The sequence below is a fragment of the Schistocerca americana genome, chromosome 9, assembly GCF_021461395.2.
Source record: "Schistocerca americana isolate TAMUIC-IGC-003095 chromosome 9, iqSchAmer2.1, whole genome shotgun sequence".
NCBI lineage: Eukaryota > Metazoa > Arthropoda > Insecta > Orthoptera > Acrididae > Schistocerca > Schistocerca americana.
In genome coordinates this window covers 74,859,350-74,877,649 of record NC_060127.1, presented here as the reverse complement: position 1 = coordinate 74,877,649, position 18,300 = coordinate 74,859,350, and the positions used below count along the sequence as shown (strand labels likewise).

Genomic DNA, 18,300 nt, shown 5'->3' with positions numbered 1-18,300 from the left:
GTTATGCACGGAAGTGCTGCCCGGAAACTGCGTTTACAGATCGGCTTAGCAATCTCAGGGACTCACGACTGGCAGCTACAAATTCGAACATCGGTGATGTTCGGCAGCGGCCGGCAAACTATATTCGGCAGTCTTACAGTTCTCCTAGCTGAAACATAGAAAAGTCGGCAGGCGAGGTTAATGTTGTTGAAATGTAACAACGAAAAACAATAACAATTATTCATATATTGACGATACTTTTACGTAGATAAGTACCATACTTTACACACCTAGGAAATATCTTTCAAGTACAGCTGCCTGCTACATTCGAGATAGCAATAATTAAGAAAGAGATATCGAGAGAAAGTGAGCCAGATACGGCTCGTGTTTATATGCAAGTAGACAACTGAAGGCAACTTTGTCATTTTTCCTGTCTCTTCCTGTTCTGGAAGCCTCTTGCGTGGAAAAATGTTCGAGAGACTTCGCTGTGCTCCTTCCCGGCGCGCCTGATGGCATAAAATTTGAATGTTGTCGCCGCTTGCGCTGCGTCTGACTCATCATGTGCCAACTAAGAAATACAGTTGCTATCTTTAACATCTGTATGCTCTCTCACATTTAAGAATTAACCATTTAAGAATTAATTTCAACGGATATGCTACTGGGATTCCCACATTCCGTTAGTATGGGTAATATACCCATCCCCCTAATTTCCATGCACATAAAGGGAATCATTGTGGATAATAGGCACAGTGACTATAGACTCACAAATAACGCCAAATAATTCGAATAAACAACAAAATATAACAGAAAAAATTTTTCTCTTGCAAGGTGTTTCGAACCGTTACTATAAATTCACCATGCTTCCCAGCCCTTCCCGTTCACCAATACACTATCAGTGATATGTCAAACAGATTGCTTGCAATCATACCTACATCAAATTTATGTATATGTCTAATAACTGTCACTCTACGCCTTTTGTTATTCAAAATGTTGTAGCCTTACTTGCGTTTCTTAATATGATTACTATACATGAACAGAGAAGCGTATGTTATAAAAAAGTGTAATTTAACTGAATGAGATCACATATTTATTATTCTGAATGTGAATAGTATGCGTTGTTTTATTGTTTGGTTAGTGTTTATAAAGCAGATGTTTGGCCATTTCGGAATAGGACAGTCAGTTAGAAACGTAGCTTTATTTTCGGATTTCTTAAGCTTCATGCTATTGCTTGTCAAAAAGATTTCGACACTCTTGTGTTTCATGAAATGGTATGTTGTGTTTCAGTATCTGTGCGAGCCCGAATCTCGTCCGACACAGAGCGGAATGAAACATCACTGTTTCGATACAATTAGTCCGTTCCAAGCACAGGTGGACTGAAACAGCCTTATTTTGAAACAACGATACAGTTTCTGTGTCTGGCTCGAGATCGAATCTGGTCCGGTTATCCGAGACAGAGGCGGAATGAAACACCACTGTTTCGAAACAGTGAACCGCAGCCGTTCCGAAACACTGGAACAGTTCCACGTATCGATACACTGTATCGAAACAAGGAAACAGTGGCCAAGTCTATTGGAGATAATGGTTAACGACGTCCTTGTTGGGTTACAGTTTATACACTCCTGGAAATGGAAAAAAGAACACTTTGACACCGGTGTGTCAGACCCACCATACTTGCTCCGGACACTGCGAGAGGGCTGTACAAGCAATGATCACACGCACGGCACAGCGGACACACCAGGAACCGCGGTGTTGGCCGTCGAATGGCGCTAGCTGCGCAGCATTTGTGCACCGCCGCCGTCAGTGTCAGCCAGTTTGCCGTGGCACACGGAGCTCCATCGCAGTCTTTAACACTGGTAGCATGCCGCGACAGCGTGGACGTGAACCGTATGTGCAGTTGACGGACTTTGAGCGAGGGCGTATAGTGGGCATGCGGGAGGCCGGGTGGACGTACCGCCGAATTGCTTAACACGTGGGGCGTGAGGTCTCCACAGTACATCGATGTTGTCGCCAGTGGTCGGCGGAAGGTGCACGTGCCCGTCGACCTGGGACCGGACCGCAGCGACGCACGGATGCACGCCAAGACCGTAGGATCCTACGCAGTGCCGTAGGGGACCGCACCGCCACTTCCCAGCAAATTAGGGACACTGTTGCTCCTGGGGTATCGGCGAGGACCATTCGCAACCGTCTCCATGAAGCTGGGCTACGGTCCCGCACACCGTTAGGCCATCTTCCGCTCACGCCCCAACATCGTGCAGCCCGCCTCACAGTGGTGTCGCGATAGGCGTGAATGGAGGGACGAATGGAGACGCGTCGTCTTCAGCGATGAGAGTCGCTTCTGCCTTGGTGCCAATGATGGTCGTATGCGTGTTTGGCGCCGTGCAGGTGAGCGCCACAATCAGGACTGCATACGACCGAGGCACACAGGGCCAACACCCGGCATCATGGTGTGGGGAGCGATCTCCTACACTGGCCGTACACCACTGGTGATCGTCGAGGGGACACTGAATAGTGCACAGTACATCCAAACCGTCATCGAACCCATCGTTCTACCATTCCTAGACCAGCAAGGGAACTTGCTGTTCCAACAGGAAAATGCACGTCCGCATGTATCCCGTGCCACCCAACGTGCTCTAGAAGGTGTAAGTCAACTACCCTGGCCAGCAAGATCTCCGGATCTGTCCCCCATTGAGCATGTTTGGGACTGGATGAAGCGTCGTCTCACGCGGTCTGCACGTCCAGCACGAACGCTGGTCCAACTGAGGCGCCAGGTGGAAATGGCATGGCAAGCCGTTCCGCAGGACTACATCCAGCATCTCTACGATCGTCGCCATGGGAGAATAGCAGCCTGCATTGCTGCGAAAGGTGGATATACACTGTACTAGTGCCGACATTGTGCATGCTCTGTTGCCTGTGTCTATGTGCCTGTGGTTCTGTCAGTGTGATCATGTGATGTATCTGACCCCAGGAATGTGTCAATAAAGTTTCCCCTTCCTGGGACAATGAATTCACGGTGTTCTTATTTCAATTTCCAGGAGTGTATTTTAGAAGCTATTGGGCAAGAAATTTTCGAGATTCTTCGTGACAGCGATTAACAACGTTACGTCTGTATACAGGGCGTCCCACAAGAAAGGGTCAGTATTTATGGGATATGAGAGAAAAGAAAAAAAAAGGCTAACGAACATGGGCTGTAGAAGGCATACCTTAAGTGCTGTAACTACTTTTTCATTTTCGCAAGTGTGAAACGCTCCCGTACTAGTGAACAAGTGCTCATGGCTAGTAACGTATGCATTATAAAGTCCATGTTTACTGGACTTTTTTGCTTCGAATGATCGTCCCTGCCGTATCCCATGAATATCGACTGTTCCTACTTGGACATCCTGTGTAGCATATAGATGAATCACTGTCAGAAAAGCCGCGCAGGATTAGCCGAGCGGTCTAAGGCGCTACAGTCATGGACTGTGCGGCTGGTCCCGGCGGAGGTTCGAGTCCTCCCTCGGGCATGGGTGGGTGTGTTTGTCCTTAGGATAATTTAGGTTAAGTAGTGTGTAAGCTTAGGGACTGATGACCTTAGCAGTTAAGTCCCATAAGATTTGACACACATTTGAACATTTTTTGAACTGTCAGAAAAAAAAGCTGCACAAATACTCAGTCGGATCTTGATCATATTTCGTAGTGGTGCTAGGATTGCTTTAAATATTCACAGATGTGAAACTCTGCACTTCGCTAAACGTAAATTCGTAGTTCCCCGTGAGTACGTCCGCCTCGATAGCTGAGTAGTCAGCTCGACGGAATGCCATGTTACGGGCCCGGATTCGATTCCCCGCTGTGTCGGTGACTTTCTTCGTTCAGGGACTGGGCGTCGTGTTGTCTTCATCATGATCATCATCATCATCATCATCTCATCCCCATGGTCGCTCAAGTCGCCGAAGTGGCGTTAAATCAAAAGACTTGCACGAGGCGACCGGTCTATCTGATAGGAGGCCCTAGCCACACGACATTTCATTTCATTCTTTCCTGTGACTACAATGTCAGTGAGTCTCATGCCTGGAAAATGGAATCAGTCAACTCATACAAATAGCTGTGACTAAGAGTTTGTATTCATATGAGGTGGAACGATTACATAGATGCAGCCATAGCCAAAGACGGAGACTCATGATGAAGATAGTGGTTGAACGCCTTTATATATCCACTACCGGATGCAGTCTTGGCACATCTCTTGCTGTATCGCACAATTTTTCTTCTATCTCATCTTTTTTTTTGTCATCAGTCTACTGACTGGTTTGATGCGGCCCGCCACGAAGTCCTTTCCTGTGCTAACCTCTTCATCTCAGAGTAGCACTTGCAACCTACGTCCTCAATTATTTGCTTGACGTATTCCAATCTCTGTCTTCCTCTACAGTTTTTGCCCTCTACAGCTCCCTCTAGTACCATGGAAGTCATTCCCTCATGTCTTAGCAGATGTCCTATCATCCTGTCCCTTCTCTTTATGAGTGTTTTCCACATATTCCTTTCCTCTCCGATTCTGCGTAAAACCTCCTCATTCCTTACCTTATCAGTCCACCTAATTTTCAACATTCGTCTATAGCACCACATCTCAAATGCTTCGATTCTCTTCTGTTCCGGTTTTCCCACAGTCCATGTTTCACTACCATACAATGCTGTACTCCAGACGTACATCCTCAGAAATTTCTTCCTCAAATTAAGGCCGGTATTTGATATTAGTAGACTTCTCTTGGCCAGAAATGCCTTTTTTGCCATAGCGAGTCTGCTTTTGATGTCCTCCTTGCTCCGTCCGTCATTGGTTATTTTACTGCCTAGGTAGCAGAATTCCTTAGCTTCATTGACTTCGTGACCATCAATCCTGATGTTAAGTTTCTCGCTGTTCTCATTTCTACTACTTCTCATTACCTTCGTCTTTCTCCGATGTACTCTCAAACCATACTGTGTACTCATTAGACTGTTCATTCCGTTCAGCAGATCATTTAATTCTTCTTCACTTTCACTCAGGATAGCAATGTCATCAGCGAATCGTATCATTGATATCCATTCACCTTGTATTTTAATTCCACTCCTGAACCTTTCTTTTATTTTCATCATTGCTTCCTCGATGTACAGATTGAAGAGTAGGGGCGAAAGGCTACAGCCTTGTCTTACGCCCTTCTTAATACGAGCACTTCGTTCTTGATCGTCCACTCTTATTATTCCCTCTTGGTTGTTGTACATATTGTATATGACCCGTCTCTCCCTATAGCTTACCCCTACATTTTTCAGAATCTCGAACAGCTTGCACCATTTTATATTGTCGAACGCTTTTTCCAGGTTGACAAATCCTATGAAAGTGTCTTGATTTTTCTTTAGCCTTGCTTCCATTATTAGCCGTAACGTCAGAATTGCCTCTCTCGTCCCTTTACTTTTCCTAAAGCCAAACTGATCTTCACCTAGCGCATTCTCAGTTTTCTTTTCCATTCTTCTGTATATTATTCTTGTAAGCAGCTTCGATGCATGAGCTGTTAAGCTGATTGTGTGATAATTCTCGCACTTGTCAGCTCTTGCCGTCTTCGGAATTGTGTGGATGATGCTTTTCCGAAAGTCAGATGGTATATCGCCAGACTCATATATTTTACACACCAACGTGAATAGTCGTTTTGTTGCCACTTCCCCCAATCTCATTTACCACTTCAAATCTTCACCCTTTCAATGGGGTTTTCGCAGGGGCCAGATATCTGGAGTGTATGGAGAATGAGACAGAAGAGTGATCTCGGTTTTTTTTTTTTTTTCCAGTAGTCACGCACTAACAGGAATGGACGTGCGGATGCGTTATCATGATGCAGGAACTATAAATCGTCTCGCCACATTTCAGGTCTTTTCCTTCTCACATTTTCTCGCAGGCGTCGTACCACGTCCTGATAGTACTCCCGATTAAAGGTTTATCCGCATGCCACCAATCCGTGATTAACTAATCCTTCGAAGTCAAAGAAAAATAACAGTATGGATTTGACATCTGACCTTACGAGCTTTCTTTGGTGTTGGAGAACTTTTCCCGACCCATTGTGAAAATTGTTCCTTGGTCTCACCATTATAACCGTAGACCTACGCCTCATCACCAACTGTGATTCTCTTAAGGAACATATCGTTCTGATTTGCGCGATCCAAAAGCTCTCCATATATTGCGAGGCGAAGACCTTCCTGGTATTGACTCAGGAGGTGAGGGACGACGTTGGGGTCAATGCGATGCATTCCAATATGCTGTGTCAGCATTTCATGACGCGATTCAACTGAAATGTCACACTCTCCTGCAATCTCTCGGGCAGTCAGTCTTCGATTGGCACATACAGTTTCGTTGACGCTCCTGACGTCGGTTGACGTCGAAGACGGTCACCTTTAACTTCCGGCCGGCCATTTTTAAACCATCTGAACCATTCGTAACACGGAGTACGGCGTAAGCGCTCATCACCGCGGGCTTCATGCATCATCTGGTGTGTCTCTGTGAAGATTTTCTTGAGTTTCACGCAACATTAAAGCAGACGCTTTGCCCCTCTCGAAATTCGCAAACGTGCTACTCAGTACCCAACAGAAACTAACAGGCATAGGTGAATGAAACTTCCGGCAGTTGCACATTAAACACCGGCGTGTGTAGGGATGCTAACCACCTTTCACTCCGGCACACCATTGACGCGAAATTACGAATGTTGCAAAATTTTTTAAACAGACCTCGTATTCATATGACGACAGAATTTTGGCTACCCAATACGAGTCTGTAATCAGCTGTAAATAGATTGTGTCGACCCGAAGGGTATAAACCCAAACTACTTCCTTCTTTGTTTTTTCGACACACAAGTTGTACAACACTAGTGATAAACTGTGTTCATACCCTTCTTAACACCAACTCCTCATATCTGACGTTCCACTTCTACATCTACATTTACATCTACATTTTCTCCGCAAGCCACCCAACGGTGTGTGGCGGAGGGCACTTTACGTGCCACTGTCATTACCTCTCTTTCCTGTTCCAGTCGCGTATGGTTCGCGGGAAGAACGACTGTCTGAAAGCCTCCGTGCGCGCTCTAATCTCTCTAATTTTACATTCGTGATCTCCTCGGGAGGTATAAGTAGGGGGAAGCAATATATTCGATACCTCATCCAGAAACGCACCCTCTCGAAACCTGGCGAGCAAGCTACACCGCGATGCAGAGTGCCTCTCTTGCAGAGTCTGCCACTTGAGTTTATTAAACATCTCCGTAACGCTATCACGGTTACCAAATAACCCAGTGGCGAAACGCGCCGCTCCTCTTTGGATCTTCTCTATCTCCTCTGTCAACCCGACCTGGTACGGATCCCACACTGATGAGCAATACTCAGGTATAGGCCGAACGAGTGTTTTGTAAGCCACCTCCTTTGTTGACGGACTACATTTTCTAAGGACTCTCCCAATGAATCTCAACCTGGTACCCGCCTTACCAACAATTAATTTTATATGATCATTCCACTTCAAATCGTTCCGCACGCATACTCCCAGATATTTTACAGAAGTAACTGCTACCAGTGTTTGTTCCGCTATCATATAATCATACAATAAAGGATCCTTCTTTCTATGTATTCGCAATACATTGCATTTGTCTATGTTAAGGGTCAGTTGCCACTCCCTGCACCAAGTGCCTATCCGCTTCCTGCATTTCGCTGCAATTTTCTAATGCTGCAACTTCTCTGTACACTACAGCATCATCCGCGAAAATCCGCATGGTACTTCCGACACTATCTACTAGGTCATTTATATATATTGTGAAAAGCAATGGTCCCATAACACTCCCCTGTGGCACGCCAGAGGTTGCTTTAACGTCTGTAGACGTCTCTCCATTGATAACAACATGCTGTGTTCTGTTTGCTAAAAACTCTTCAATCCAGCCACACAGCTGGTCTGATATTCCGTAGGCTCTTACTTTGTTTATCAGGCGACAGTGCGGAACTGTATCGAACGCCTTCCGGAAGTCAAGAGAAAAAGCATCTACCTGGGAGCCTGTATCTAATATTTTCTGGATCTCATGAACAAATAAAGCGAGTTGGGTCTCACACGATCGCTGTTTCCGGAATCCATGTTGATTCCTACATAGTAGATTCTGGGTTTCCAAAAACGACATGATACTCGAGCAAAAAACATGTTCCAAAATTCTACAACAGATTGACGTCAGAGATAAAGGTCTATAGTTTTGCGCATCTGCTCGACGACCCTTCTTGAAGACTGGGACTACCTGTGCTCTTTTCCAATCATTTGGAACCTTCCGTTCCTCTAGAGACTTGCGGTACATGGCTGTTAGAAGGGGGGCAAGTTTTTTCGCGCACTCTGTGTAGAATCGAATTGGTATCCCGCCAGGTCCAGTGGATGCTGTTGTTGTCTTCAGTTCCAAGATTGGTCTTATACGCAGGGACTCGAGAAAAATGTGGTATCAGAGCGAGAAATGCGTGCTTGAATATAAACGAAGGTGCTAGCCAAAGCTACAGGTTGCACTGTTGTATTTGACCACGAACGGAACTTACGCAATATCCTCGATACGTTGCAAGCGTCAGTCATAATCAGGACAGTGTTCCGTGTGGTTGTGAGTGCATTATGTGCGAACTGAGCGAATTCGAACGTGGGCAGACTGCTGGTGCTCATATGGTGGCCGGTTCTGTAACTGAGGTAGCTGAAGCGTCTGGTATTTCGAGAGGCACCGTATCGAAGAGCTATACCGCGTACCGGGAAATTGGGAAAACATCATCCACCAAATCACAACGCTGGCGAAAGTGTGTGTTGAATGATCGTGACAGGCGGTCGTTGACGACGATTGTTACGAAAAATAATAGGACGATAGCTGGAATAGTCATTACAGATGCACTGTCAGCACCAAAATAACACGATAGGAGAGAAGCAGCGAAATGCAGTGCGGGGTGGAATTCAAAAGCGCTCATCAGTGATGGAAATGCCCATAGCAGCAAAACGTTGTGCCGAAGCCATAAAACGGGGGCTGCAGAGAAATGGAAGAAAGTCATTCTGTCGGGTGAGTCTTGCTTCACACTGTTTCCAACTTCTGGCCGAATTTACGAGGGCAGTTCAATAAGTAAGGCGACACATTTTTTTTCTCGGCCAATTTTGGTTGAAAAAACCGGAAATTTCTTGTGGAATATTTTCAAACATTCCCGCTTCGTCTCGTATAGTTTCATTGACTTCCGACAGCTGGCGGCGCTGTACGGAGCTGTTAAAATGGCGTCTGTAACGGATGTGCGTTGCAAACAACGGGCAGTGATCGAGTTTCTTTTGGCGGAAAACCAGGGCATCTCAGATATTCATAGGCGCTTGCAGAATGTCTACGGTGATCTGGCAGTGGACAAAAGCACGGTGAGTCGTTGGGCAAAGCGTGTGTCATCATCGCCGCAAGGTCAAGCAAGACTGTCTGATCTCCCGCGTGCGGGCCGGTCGTGCACAGCTGTGACTCCTGCAATGGCGGAGCGTGCGAACACACTCGTTCGAGATGATCGACGGATCACCATCAAACAACTCAGTGCTCAACTTGACATCTCTGTTGGCACTGCTGTCAGAATTGTTCACCAGTTGGAATATTCAAAGGTTTGTTCCCGCTGGGTCCCTCGTTGTCTAACCGAACACCATAAAGAGCAAAGGAGAATCATCTGTGCGGAATTGCTTGCTCGTCATGTGGCTGAGGGTGCCAATTTCTTGTCAAAGATTGTTACAGGCGAACCTGAAACAAAATGGCAATCAATGGAGTGGCGCCACACCCACTCCCCTACCAAGAAAAAGTTTAAAGCCATACCCTCAGCCGGTAAAGTCATGGTTACAGTCTTCTGGGACGCTGAAGGGGTTATTCGGTTCGATGTCCTTCCCCATGGTCAAACGATCAACTCTGAAGTGTATTGTGCTACTCTTCAGAAATTAAGAAATGACTTCAGCGTGTTCGTAGGCACAAAAATCTGAACGAACTTCTCCTTCTTCATGACAACGCAAGACCTCACACAAGTCTTCGCACCCGTGAGGAGCTCACTAAACTTCAGTGGACTGTTCTTCCTCATGCACCCTACAGCCCCGATCTCGCACCGTCGGATTTCCATACGTTTGGCCCAATGAAGGACGCAATCCGTGGGAGGCACTACGCGAATGATGAAGAAGTTATTGATGCAGTACGACGTTGGCTCCGACATCGACCAGTGGAATGGCACCGTGCAGGCATACAGGCCCTCATTTCAAGGTGGCGTAAGGCCGTAGCATTGAATGGAGATTACGTTGAAAAATAGTGTTGTGTAGCTAAGAGATTGGGGAATAACCTGGTGTATTTCAATGCTGAATAAAACAACCCCTGTTTCAGAAAAAAATGTGTTGCATTACTTATTGAACTGCCCTCGTACATCACACGAGTGGAACATTGCGGTTGGTTGGTTGATTTGAGGGAGCGGACCAAACAACGAGGTCATCGGTGCTATCGGATTAGGGAAGGATGGGCAAGGAAGTCGGCCGGGCCCTTTGAAGGGGACCATCCCAGCATTTGCCTGAAGCGATTTAGGGAAATCACGGGAAACCTAAATCAGGATGGCCGGACGCGGGTTTGAACCGTCCTCCTCCCGAATGCTGGTCCAGTGTGCAAATCACTGAGCCACCTTGTTCTGTGAACATGGCGGCTTTCGGTGATGATATAGGCGGCCATGACGTGATATTCTGTGGGCCCCATGATTACTCTGCAAGCATTACGTGATCATATCTGCTTCTGTCCATTGACATTGTCAAAAGATTTTTAAAATCAGTAAAAGCAATGTCTGTTTCTTTACCTCTGCGTTTTCGTATTCCTATTGTAAAATAAATCTGCGTCTATCATAGAGCGTCCTTTCCTAAAACTCATTTGTGTTCCTCATGCAGTACTATTTCAGTTATGTTTTTAAGTCTTACGTTTAAAATCTTAGCACATATGTTGTATGCTGGGTCTAGTAGACTTATTTCTCTGTAGTTACTGCATCGGCTTTTGTCTCCTTTGTTAAATATGATATCACTGCAGCAATCTTCCAACATTCGCTTAAGAGGTATAGCGATCGTAACTGTAGCATCATTCCTCCATGTTTTAGCAATCCGGCATTAATACTCTCTCTTCCTGTCGCTTTTCTGTTATTAAATGACGTTGAGCCAAATTTTATTACGTCATGCTGTATTTCATCTAACCCCCTTCTCATGCATTGTTGCAATTTCAGTTTCCTGTGCCGTATCATCATACCATAATTTTTTGTAGTAATTTACCTATTGTTCTTCTTCATTGTTGTTTGCTTGTATTTTCTTTAATAGCTTAATACTTTGATTCTACGTATCTTGAACTGAGGGAATGGTAAGTTTTCAATCTTTGTTCGCCTTCTACGTTTATTACTTGAAATAATAGGATCAAAAGACAGAAAATCGGCTATCTCATAAACCACTTATTTTGATTGGTTTTAATATTGCTGTTAAACTGGCGTTGAAACAACGAATATAAACGAATAAAAGAAAACCTGTGTTTTAGCAATGTCCGCCATCCCTACCCCAGCTACAGTGCGTCTATAGGCTTTGCAACGTTAGTGCGGAACCAGAATGAGATTTTCACTCTGCAGCGTAGTGTGCGCCGATGTGAAACTTCCCGGCAGATTAAAACTTTGTGCATCACATCCCCCTGGCTGTGGCTAAGCCATGTCTCTGTAATATCCTTTCTTCCAGGAGTGCTAGTTCTGCAAGGTTCGCAGAAGAGCCTGTGTGAAGTGCGGATGGTAGGAGACACAGTACTGGCAGAATTGAAGCTGTGAGGACGGGTCATGAGTCGTGTTTGCCCGCGAAAGACAAAGGTTTCGAGTTCGAGTTTGCCAGGAAGTTTCATGAGTGTGGAAGGCTGCAATGACGAACAATACATTTAAGTAGCACGGCTCTGCCAAGCGTTATTGATATTCAATGACTTATATGACTCCATCAGCATTCAAGACTATTTGGTTCTACTCAAAACGTTACCGTCATTGATACAGGGTGAGTCACCTAACATTACCGCTGGATATATTTCGTAAACCACATCAAATACTGACGAATCGATTCCACAGACCGAACGTGAGGAGAGGGGCTAGTGTAACTGGTTAATACAAACCATAAAAAAATGCACGGAAGTATGTTTTTTAACACAAACCTACGTTTTTTTAATGGAACCCCGTTAGTTTTGTTAGCACATCTGAACATATAAACAAATACGTAATCAGTACTGTTTGTTGCATTGTAAAATGTTAATTACATCCGGAGATATTGTAACCTAAAGTTGACGCTTGTGTACCACTCCTCCACTGTTCGATCGTGTGTATCGGGGAGCACTGAATTACGTAGGGATCCAAAGGGAACGGTGATGGACCTTAGGTACAGAAGAGACCGGAACAGCACATTACGTCCACATGATAACACTTTTTTATTGGACTTTTTCACTGACGCACATGTACATTACCATGAGGGGTGAGGTACACGTACACACGTGGTTTCCGTTTTCAATTGCGGAGTGGAATAGAGTGTGTCCCGACATGTCGGGCCAATAGATGTTCAATGTGGTGGCCATCATTTGCTGCACACAATTGCAATCTCTGGCGTAATGAATGTCGTACACGCCGCAGTACATCTGGTGTAATGTCGCTGCGGGCTGCCACAATACGTTGTTTCATATCCTCTGGGGTTGTAGGCACATCACGGTACACATTCTCCTTTAACGTACCCCACAGAAAGAAGTCCAGAGGTGTAAGATCAGGAGAACGGGCTGGCCAATTTATGCGTCCTCCACGTCCTATGAAACCCCCGTCGAACATCCTGTCAAGGGTCAGCCTAGTGTTAATTGCGGAATGTGCAGGTGCACCATCATGCTGATACCACATACGTCGACGCGTTTCCAGTGGGACATTTTCGAGCAACGTTGGCAGATCATTCTGTAGAAACGTGATGTATGTTGTAGCTGTTTCGGAGGTTTCAAGCGTCAAATTTAGGTTACAATATCTCCGGATGTAATTAACATTTTACAATGCAGCAAACGGCACTGATTACGTATTTGTTTATGTGTTCAGATGTGCTAACAAAACTAACGTGTTTCCGTTTAAAAAAACGTAGGTTTGTGTTAAAAAACATACTTCCGTGCATTTTTGTATGGTTTGTATTAAACAATTACACTAGCCCATCTCCTCACGTTCGGTCTGTGGAATCGGTTCGTCAGTATTCGATGTGGTTTACGAAATATATTCAGCGGTAACGTTAGGTGACTCACCCTGTATATAATTCAACACCGCACTAAACCCTACAACATTCAGAGTTATGTATTACTCAATTGTTACTTATATGTAGTGTCGATAAACTTATTAGTGTGTTACCACCGGGCGAGGTGGCAGAGTGGCTAGCACACTGGACTCGTATTCGGGAGGGCGACATTTCAAACCTACTACGTTCAAAATGTTCAAATGTGTGTGAAATCTTATGGGACTTAACTGCTAAGGTCATCAGTCCCTAAGCTTACACACTACTTAACCTAAATTATCCTAAAGACAAACACGCACACACCCATGCCCGAGGGAGGACTCGAACCTCCGCCGGGACCAGCCGCACAGTCCATGACTGCAGCGCCTTAGAACGCACGGCTAATCCCGCGCGGCCCTACTACGTCCGGCCATCCTGATTTAGGTTTTCCGCGATTTCACTAAATCGCTTCAGACAAATTCCGGGAGATTTCCTTCAAAACGGCACGGCCAACTTCCTACTTCATCTTTCCCTAATCCGATGGGACCGACGACTATGCTGTTTGGTTCCCTTCGCCCAAATCAACCAACCAACGTATTATAACTTCCTGGCAGATAAAAACTGTGTGCCGGACTGAGACTCGAACTAGGGACCTTTGCCTTTCGCAGGCAAAGAAGAATCTTTGTGAAGTTTGTGAGGTAGGAGAATAGGGAATTGGCAGAATTGATGCTGTGACGACGGTTCATGAGTCGTTCTCGGGTAGCTCAGATGGGGGAGCACTTGCCCGCGGAAGGCAAAGGTCCCGATTTCGAGTCTCGGTCCGACACACAGTTTTAATCTGCCAGGAAGTTTCATACAAGCGTACACTCCGCTGCAGAGTGAAAATCTCGTTGTGCAACCAATGTGTTATCTCCGTGTATATGTATTTCTTGCCACTCGTCTACCCATACAACTATCGATTCTATTCAAATGCCCTCACAAAGTCCTTATCCGTCTGTGAGAGAGTTACATCACAGGTATACCTCAAAGTTTTATTATTTCTTCTCTCTGAATTTTGACTCCCTTTCTATATTTCTCCTAATTACCATTTAGTCCAAGGGTAGCAGCGATATGGTATTGATTGTTCGTAAGCCGTAGAGTTCTAACATTCTGCGTGGTGTCTGTTTGTTCTATATCGTGTCTCCCTACCACTTTCGCGCAACGACGCTCTGAGCGTGTTTTTTAGGGAATTGACTAGTTTGAACCTGGGACCTGTTGCTGGTAAGGAGACGCCAGACCACACATGACATGTAGAATTCAGAAGAGTTCAGTGAGACTAGCGATGATATAACCAAGTACTTCATGATTTCAGCGTCAGCTCCACTGCACTCCCTGTAAAAGAATCTTAATACTAACTAAATTTAGTGGAAGGGGTTCAAGGCTTTCCTATTTTTAGTTAGCTGGTAAAATAACGTCGAAAAAGCAGTTAACTTTACCATTGGAAATTTTATTCTACTCATAAAACATTGTTTATAAATTGCACTACTGATAAAAGGAAATGTTTTAATACAGGATGGTAAAAACCAACTGCGTTCAACAAAAATGTGAACGAATATTCCCTGAATGGGTTTCCAAGTTCTACAATGGATCGAAGGATGACCTATGCCATATCACATCTATAATCTAGGTTTAAATTAAGTTTCACAAAAGAGAAAACTATCAAAATGGTCTACAGTGACCCTCAATTATCTTTAATTACTTATCTAACTTGTCGTAAACTACAGTGGCTGATGTAGCTTCTCAATAACTATATAACAGAAAAATCATCGCGTTTCAGATTTTTACTTCAAGTGGCAAATGTGAACACCATGAGCTTTAATTGACGATCGGCACTAGTGTTACGCAAAAAGGGGGTGTAACAGATGAGACTTCTGCAGTTCTGAGTGAGGCTTTATGCGCTGTTACGCGGCATCGCGTGCGTTCATTACCTTGTCGGTGTTCGTCAGGGGGCGGCAGGCAGCACAGCTCCGCTCACCTCGCCGTCTCGGAAGCAACTCTCTCCTAACTTCTCCTTACTACAATTTACCGAAGTTGGTTTAAAAAAACTATCTGGCTGTGTTTTCATCTGACCAATCAGGGTCTCAATGTTAACCTTAAGCTCCGCCTACAAAAATTCTGTCTATCCAATGAGAAACGTTATACTTCTCGTGGTGCGGCAATGTTTTTAAAGTTTGCAACGTAACAGAGATGCGAAAAAGTCTCACGCTAAAACTTGCAGCTGGTGTGGTCCCTTTAGTGTTATCATAATATCTATACTGTTCTTCTGGAGGGCTCTAGCTTTTAACATGGGCTGGGGGGTGGTCCTAGCGGTTAGCTGGTGACGTGGGTGTCCGTCCCTTATCGTAGGGCCTTCTAGCTTAACACGGTTCTGCTCTCGGCTTCTGTTCTCGTTTCCCCCTCGGAACTGCGTCTGTCTCACGGTGGGAAGGTATGACATGCATTTAGGCATTCTTGTGTTAGTCTGTGGTATTCCATTTGCTCACTCGTTACTCGTATTACTTTGGTTAATTTAATGTCACGATTTATTCGGAGCTATGTGACATACTACTGGATTTGCTTATCATGTCAGGGTTTTCATGGAAGGTGTTGGATTTGCCTGACACCTTACAGAGTTCAAAAATTTTCTCTTTTGGACCGACAGCCTTTTTCTAGTTATAGCTGCTTTTCGTTCATAGTAATTGTTTTCTCTCATTCCGTGCTTCCTTCGAATCTAAGAACACAGTGGTTCGCAGAAATGCAAATGCTGCGCAACCTTTCCTGAGCTGCTTATACACACAGATTAACACTGTTATTATGTAATAATATCATAACTCTGTCACTGTACGCTATTGAACTACTTAAAACCTGCGTATTTTAGTTCCTTCCGTGTTCCTAAAACTGCTGTGTGACGCGTACAATTGAGTGTGACTTCTCGCTCTTGTGTTTCAGGTAAGACGGCAGCCACTGTGCACATTCGGTACGGCGTACCACCTGCGAAAATGGCGCCTCTATGTGGACAAAGACGGCGGCGGCTCCACTGCAGTTGCTGATCCTCTTCAGGGGTTACGTGCTAATTAAAACTCTGCCTGCTCTTGTGCGAGGGAGAGTAATTTCCCGAGTAAGTTAGTTTTCGCAACGCCGCGTGCCCGGAATTAAACAAGTTCATTCAGCTCGCTGGTCGTCTTTGCGGCCTGCCTGCTCCGAGCCTGAATTACGATCTAATTTGCAGCTGCGCACCTTTACTGTCTCACCCTCCCTCCCTTTAGGCTAACTCTTTGAGGTAACGCCAATGAAGAGTGCGCAAACCAAAGGACGGAATTAGCTTGCATTTATTGCGAGTTTCTCACCCAGCACAAAATCCCAAGCGAGTGGAAAAAAGCGCAGGTAACTCCAGTATACAGGAAGGGTAAACGAACAGACACGCAACATTGCAGTCTTCTGTTTGTTGCAGAATGCTCGAACATGGTCTCAGTTCGAATATAATAAATTTTCTTGACACTGAGAAGCTTATCTTCACGAATCAGCATCGTTTTAGAAAGCATCGCTCGTGCGAAACCCAGCTTGCCCTTTTCTCACATGATATACTGCGAAAACGAGGATAATGGGATGTAGTGTAATTAAATCAGTTAATGCTGAGGTAATTACATTTGGAAATGGGACAATTAAAGTAGTAAATGAGTTTTGCTATTTGGGGAGCAAAATAATTAATGATAGTCGAAGTAGAGAGGATACAAAATGTAGACTGGCAATGGCAAGGAAAGCGTTTCTGTAAAAGATATATTTGTTATCATCGAGTATAGATTTAAGTGTCAGGAAGTCTTTGCGGAAAGTATTTGTATGGAGTGTAGCCATGTATGGAAGTGAAACATGGACGATAAGTAGTTTGGACAAGAAGAGAATAGAAACTTTCGAAATGTGGTGCAACAGAAGAATGCTGAAGATTAGATGGGTAAATCATGTAACTAATGAGGAGTTATTGAACAGAAATGGGGAGAAGAGACATTTGTGGCACAACTTGACGAGAAGAAGGGATCGGTTGGTAGGACATGTTCTGAGACATCGAGGGATCATCAATTTAGTATTGGAGGGCAGCGTGGAGGGTAGAAATCTTAGAGAGAGACTAAGAGATGAATACACTAAGCAGATTCAGAAGAATGTAGGCTGCAGTAGGTACTGGGAGATGAAGCAGCTTGCACAGGATAGAGTAGCATGGAGAGCTGCATCAAACCAGTCTCAGGACTGAAGACCACAACAACAACATTTCAATTAATAATATAAACTTGAAATTTCAGTGAGTTTTGCTTAGGCAGTCGGTATATATTGTAACTACTATGACATTCTCTTTTGCTCTTCTTTATTTATCGCTGTTTTGTAACAATGCAACCTTAGTTTTCCAACTGTTCAGTGTATAGTTTAGTGCAACAGCTAGTCTTGGTTGTAAGACTTGTCTTGACTAATTTTCTCATTTTTGTAGTGATTTTGTGATTAAGAACTAATACTACTACTACAACTGCTGCGAGTGTTCAGAGACAGGGGTATCGTCAGAAGTGCCCCACGGAGGTGTGTGACAGGACCGCTGAAGTTCTCTGTATACATAAATGATTTGGCGGACAGGGTGGGCAGCAATCTGCGATTGTTTGCTGATGATGCCGTGGTTTACGGTACGGTGTCGAAGTGGAGTGATTGTACGAACATACAAGACGACTTAGACAAAATTTCTAGTTGTTGTAATGAATGGCAGGTAGCCCTAAATGTAAGTTAACGTGGGTGAGCATAAACATCAGACCCGTCACCTTCGGATACGGTATTACTAGTGCCCTGCCTGATATAGTCTAGTTTAAATATCTGGACGTAGCGTTGCAAAGCGATATGAGGTGGAACGAAGATGTGAGGACTTTGCTAGGGAAGGCGAATGGTCAACTTCGGTTTATTGACAGAATTTGAGAAAGGCTGGGTCACCTGTAAAGGAGACCACTTATAGGACGCTAGTGCGACCTACTCTTCTACATCTACATCTACATCTGCAACTACATGGATACTCTGCAAATCACATTTAAGTG

At 44.7% G+C, this 18,300-nt stretch overlaps 1 protein-coding gene across 1 annotated transcript in view; it reads left to right on the top strand.

Annotated features, from left to right (window-relative positions):
* The window catches only part of LOC124550664, a 197,975-nt gene extending 181,657 nt beyond the window's left edge, over positions 1-16,318 (top strand). Inside the window, exon 4 of the mRNA XM_047125388.1 lies at positions 16,190-16,318. Within this exon, the coding sequence (XP_046981344.1) occupies positions 16,190-16,318 (129 nt within the window). The remainder of the gene's footprint in view (positions 1-16,189) is intronic.
* The last annotated feature ends 1,982 nt before the right edge of the window (positions 16,319-18,300 follow it).